This window comes from Nelusetta ayraudi, unplaced genomic scaffold (assembly GCF_046127955.1).
Source record: "Nelusetta ayraudi isolate G7.1 ecotype Tasmania unplaced genomic scaffold, CSIRO-AGI_Nayr_v1 ptg000182l, whole genome shotgun sequence".
Classification (NCBI taxonomy): Eukaryota; Metazoa; Chordata; class Actinopteri; order Tetraodontiformes; family Monacanthidae; genus Nelusetta; species Nelusetta ayraudi.
In genome coordinates, this window is record NW_027466231.1 from 622501 (window position 1) to 627500 (window position 5000).

General features: G+C 46.4%; 2 protein-coding genes across 3 annotated transcripts in view; one reads left to right on the plus strand and one right to left on the minus strand.

Annotated features, from left to right (window-relative positions):
• The window catches only part of gap43 (growth associated protein 43), a 252280-nt gene that overhangs the window by 227416 nt on the left and 19864 nt on the right, over nucleotides 1-5000 (minus strand). The gene's annotated exons all lie outside the window — the stretch shown is intronic.
• lsamp (limbic system associated membrane protein) overlaps nucleotides 1-5000 on the plus strand; it is a 182593-nt gene that overhangs the window by 172871 nt on the left and 4722 nt on the right. For both annotated transcript variants that reach the window (XM_076015227.1, XM_076015226.1), the window contains 2 exons: nucleotides 1281-1412; nucleotides 2142-2262. In XM_076015227.1, coding sequence (XP_075871342.1) covers nucleotides 1281-1412; nucleotides 2142-2262 — 253 coding nt within the window. The remainder of the gene's footprint in view (nucleotides 1-1280; nucleotides 1413-2141; nucleotides 2263-5000) is intronic.

The following is a 5000-nucleotide window of genomic DNA, read 5'->3' on the forward strand; positions in this document are numbered from 1 at the left end:
GCAACGGCTTTTCAATCATAGCTATCCAATCAAGTGCCAGTGGCAGGCAGCTTGTCCAGAGAGAGCAAGTGTGATCTGGTGTTCTGGATGTGATCATCGGGTCCCATCCACAGGAACCAGACCTGCGCCTCCTCAGCCTTGCTCCTGGTCCTGGATCCTTGGCTGATGTTCTTCCTTTCTCTCACTGTTGAAACTCTGGATTTTAAAACTCTTGCTTTCTGCTTTACTGCTGCTGGTGTTTTTTAAATACTGCTGTAAACGACAAAATGTTCTTTTTTGTAGTCAGCCAAGAGGTCTCCGTGCTGCAAAAACAGGAGATTTCCTCTCCGCTTGTTTCCTGAGGCCAAGAATCCATGCTGGTGCACTGATGCACAAATGCTTTTTGTTGTCTGTGTTTCTGAGAGGTATTTTGTACTGCAAGCAGATGATTTCCTTAACAAGGAAATCATCTGCTTGCAGATTCAATTCTCCTCAAAGTCCACGAAACTGAGGAGAATATAATTTCCCATCTGGTTAAAATGTAGAAGCAACAAATGTTCCAGTTGTCAACATTTCTAACATAGGTTACAGTGAGGGAGGGGTGCCTGACCCCAACACCGGGATCGGGTCTCCGGCAGATACCAGTTGTATATGTGTGTGTAGGACAATTGTGTTAAATGTGTGTTTGTACTGCAGTGCAGACCACTGTTCCTGGTGTACATGGCCTGACAAGTATTATATATATACAGTATATATATATATATATATATATATATATATATATATATACTGTATATATACACATATGTTTTTATCTTAAGGAGGCTTGTTGACTTTGCTTGCTGTGTAATAATTCTTGATAGACTTCTCTTCCTTCCTGACATGGAGAAATTATTGCTCTCTCTCTCAAACTGTCACCAAGGTTTGGCAGTGCAGTGGAAATGACCGTTATTCACTCGTTATCTCAGCGTCATTTGTTGGTTGGTGGGTGTTTGGGTGTCATTGCCAACATTGGGAGTTGTGTATCAGGGGGTTTGATCGGATGAGACTCCCAACTTCTTCTTCTGTTTGTTGTTTTTTTTGTGTTGTTTTTTTGTAAAATGGTGGAAAGTGGCTTCATGTTTGCAATGAATATTTTTAAATTGCTTCCAAAAGATGCACGGTATGCAGCGGATTCAGCAAAGTTTATGTAAATAATGTGGAGGAGGACGCAGCAATGAGACTCGCAGGAAGGAGTGTTTGTTTTCCTGCAACTGTGTGCGTTCATTCACCCCCTCCCTCCCCGCACTGTCTGTGTGCAGCAGAGCCACTGGATGGAGAGGAGTACCTGGACATCATCGGCATCATGCGGAACCAGGCCGGCCGCTACGAATGCAAAGCCAGCAACGACGTGGCCACGCCGGACGTGAAATATGTCAACGTAGTCGTCAACTGTGAGTGAAAGACTTTGTACTGTCGTCATTGTTATTGTTCTCTGCCTTTGAAACACATCATCATCATCATCATCATCATTATTATTATTATTAGTAGTAGTAGTAGTAGTATCTGAACCTTTAAATTCCTCGTTGCTTTAGAAAAGCCATCACAAGGATTAGCAGGTGAGAGGGCTGAGCAGTGCTGCAGTGCTACCAGCAGGTGGAAGCACTGTGCTGCAGTGCTACCAGCAGGTGGAAGCACTGAGCAGTGCTGCAGTGCTACCAGCAGCTGGAAGCTGTCCCGGAGGTCTTGGAGCGTTGACTCCAGGTAGACGTGGAGGAACGGCTCACTTTGATTGCGATTGTCATTTTCATGGTAATGTTCACCTCCCACAACCTCGTAAAGAGCCACTTTGCATTTCAAAATAAGATCCTCTAATTACACCTTGTCACAGCTTCATGCTGGATCTGATGGTGCAGTGAATGTGCTGCTCGTACGAGCCGTGAAATTTCACTAAGCACCTCAGCTTAGAGTTCCCTTTGATTTGAAGAAAGTCTCTGCAGCCGACTGCCCACCTGACCGCCCACCTGACTGCCCACCTGATTCCCGTGCCAAGCTTGCATGTTTTCATTGAATGATAAAGAAAGGAGAGATGCTCACAAAAACAATCTTGTGTTATTGAAACACTGTGACTGTTTTCTTTCTATATTGCAACGCTAAGCTGCTCGCTGTCTTCTCTTCTGCAGATCCTCCCACCATCAAGAAAACTCAGAACTCAGAGACTCCGGTGGGCCGCATGGGGACCCTGCAGTGCGAAGCCACCGCTGTGCCCAAGCCTGAGTTTGAGTGGTTCAGAGATGAAAAGAGGTAACGGACTGTCGCTAACCGTGGTGTTGTCATCACATCATCAGCCAGTGCAGTAACCTAAGCAGCAAGTCCTGGTGGAAACACGTCTCCATGATGAATGCAGGTCGACAGGTGGAGCACCGACGTTCACCACAGTCACGGTGCAACGAGGTTGCACTGCGTGTCTGTGGTGCTCATCAGCAGAGTAGATTTCAGAAGCTCCGCCCTCAAGCTCTGAACAGGAATGGAACTCGCTTCTTCCCATTGAGTTTGGGTGAAGTCGCTGCAACGGAGGTCAAAGAAGAAGAAGAAAGAAAGTCAATTTTCATATCAAATACAGTGTACAATGTTGAAAGATAAGAAAAAGACGAGAATTACAAAATAATCACAATACAAAGAGGTTAACAAGCTTTCTTTTAGTTATTCATCGCTGTGTATTTAATCAGCAAAGGGGAAAATCAACCCCTTTGTTGCCTTTCAAACAGTATTATAACAATGCTTGTGTTGTTTACTGCTTCTTCCATGTCAATGAAAGACATGAAGACACAAGATATTGAAGAAAGAATGAACTCAGCTGATGCAACTCGTGATTTAGGGGTTGTTCTGGGGAGGAAAGAGAGGAGTTGAAAGCTGCAGGAGGAACAAACACTCGCTCACTTTGTGCAAGTGGAACCCAACAGTGGAACCCAATAAGTGGAACCAAAGAGTTTTAATTTCCAATTCTGACCAAAGAAAATTCTCCTCACTCTTCTAAAATTGAATTCAAATGGAGTTTGAAAAGAATGAAGGGGGAGCTAGCTAGCTCCACTCACCTGGTTGCTGCTTCCTGTTGAACTCAGTTGAAGGAAATTCCAAATGCCAGAAGATTGAAATGCTCGGAAATTTGACGGACGCAACGCAAGTTTTGGTTGTTTTGTTGGTTTGTTGGTTTTAGGTTTAGACACACACACACACACACACACACACACACACACACACACACACACACACACACTCCAGTGTTGTACCTCTGGTCCACGCTGGGATTCGATCCTGTCACCTCCGTGTTGGGAGGCAGCGTTACTCCCCACAAGACCGTCTTCAGCACTGAGGAGCAGAGAGCGAGGAAGACCTCAGTGCTTCACCAACACTGACACACACACTGACACACACTGATACACACACTGACGCACACCAGGAGCGACACAGACACATGACAAAGGACAATAAGTCACCAAAACTTCTTCTTCAACTCATTTCCTCATCAGTAATGAGCAATGTGAGCTGATACCACCACCAAATCCAGAAGATGAAATGATGCAGTCAATATAACACAGAGGTCACTGTGCACAGAGGTCACTGTACACAGAGGTCACTGTACAATAGAATCATACTGCTTATAGTGGTGTGTTTATCAGAAGCACGGAGCCAGAGTCACCTGCTGGTCACCTGCTGGTCACCTGCTGGTCAGCTCAGTAGGTTGAACCTCTGACTGCGGTGCAGGAGGTGTGGGTTCCAATCCCACTTCCTGCCAGAGGACACAGCTTCAGGTCGAGGCCTGGGCTTCACACTGGAGCTTCACACTGGAGCTTCACACTGGAGCTTTGTGGTAACTGTGACAGATGATGCTGTCCATGGCTTTCATGTCAAGATTTCTTTTTACTTTTATGAGGATTTTTCAGTTCTTGGACCTTTTCTATTCTACCACTGCGTCTAATGCTAAACTATTTAAAGGCGGTCCTTTTGGTGACCTTTGGGCTGTTTACAGTATTTTGTTGTTGTTTTTTTCCACCTGAAAAAAAAAGTTAATTTTTGTGGCTAATAATTTTGTCTTTTGGACTTGTTGATGTTTTGAATTCTCCAACTTGGCCTCATGCTAAATGCTGATTGGACTGTAAGGTTCTGTGAGTCCACCTGTTGCCTGGTCCTTGTTTCTGTCTCTTTCTCTGAACATTCAGTGCACTGCACTGCGGAAGACCAGAACCAGAACCTTTCAGTTTATCTCTGTTTGTGGGAAGCAAACAGACTGCATGAGTGCATGCAGGCAGCTGTGTAACCACTGCACTTCCCTGTGATCGTCCACTGAAATCCCCGGTGAAGTCATGTGACCAGATACAGGCGGCCCAGTGGCTCTGGCTCTGCAGGGCAATGTTTGGCTCTGATGAGCCCAGACACGCACTCCACTGCAACACACTGGACTTTGGGTGTGCGGAGGTTGCAATCTGGAGAAGAATCTGGGGGAAGTTGCCACTGCACCGGGGGGGGGGGGCAGAGCTGGAGCACAGAGCTGGAGCACAGAGCTGGAGCACCGGGGGGGGGGGCAGGGCCGCTCTGTAAAGTACTGGCAGCGGCGCTGCGGCTTGGACAGAGATTTATGGTTGTGGAAGTATTTTGCATTATCGCTTCTTTCCAAACTCCATCTCTCTCCTTGGCTCCTCCTCCCAGGCCTTTGGCTCTCTGCCTGCCTCTGGCCCCTCCTACACATAATGTGCTCGCACTTTCTCCTTGGACCACAATGTTAATGCGCCGTAACTTCATTTCTCCACGCTTGCTCAGTGAGTTGTATGCAAGCCTCTGAAGGATTCTAAGCAAACACAACGCAGTACACTGCGTCTCATTCACCTGACTGAGTCGAGTCGCTGCCTTTTTCTTATTGGCCGGTCTGACTTCACCGTGCCTGGAAGTTGCTTCTCTTCAACGTGGTTCATTCTTGCTGTCCAGTTTTAGTGGATTGACAGGAGACTACTGAGAATGGCTTTCCATCACTGGAAGCCTGCTGT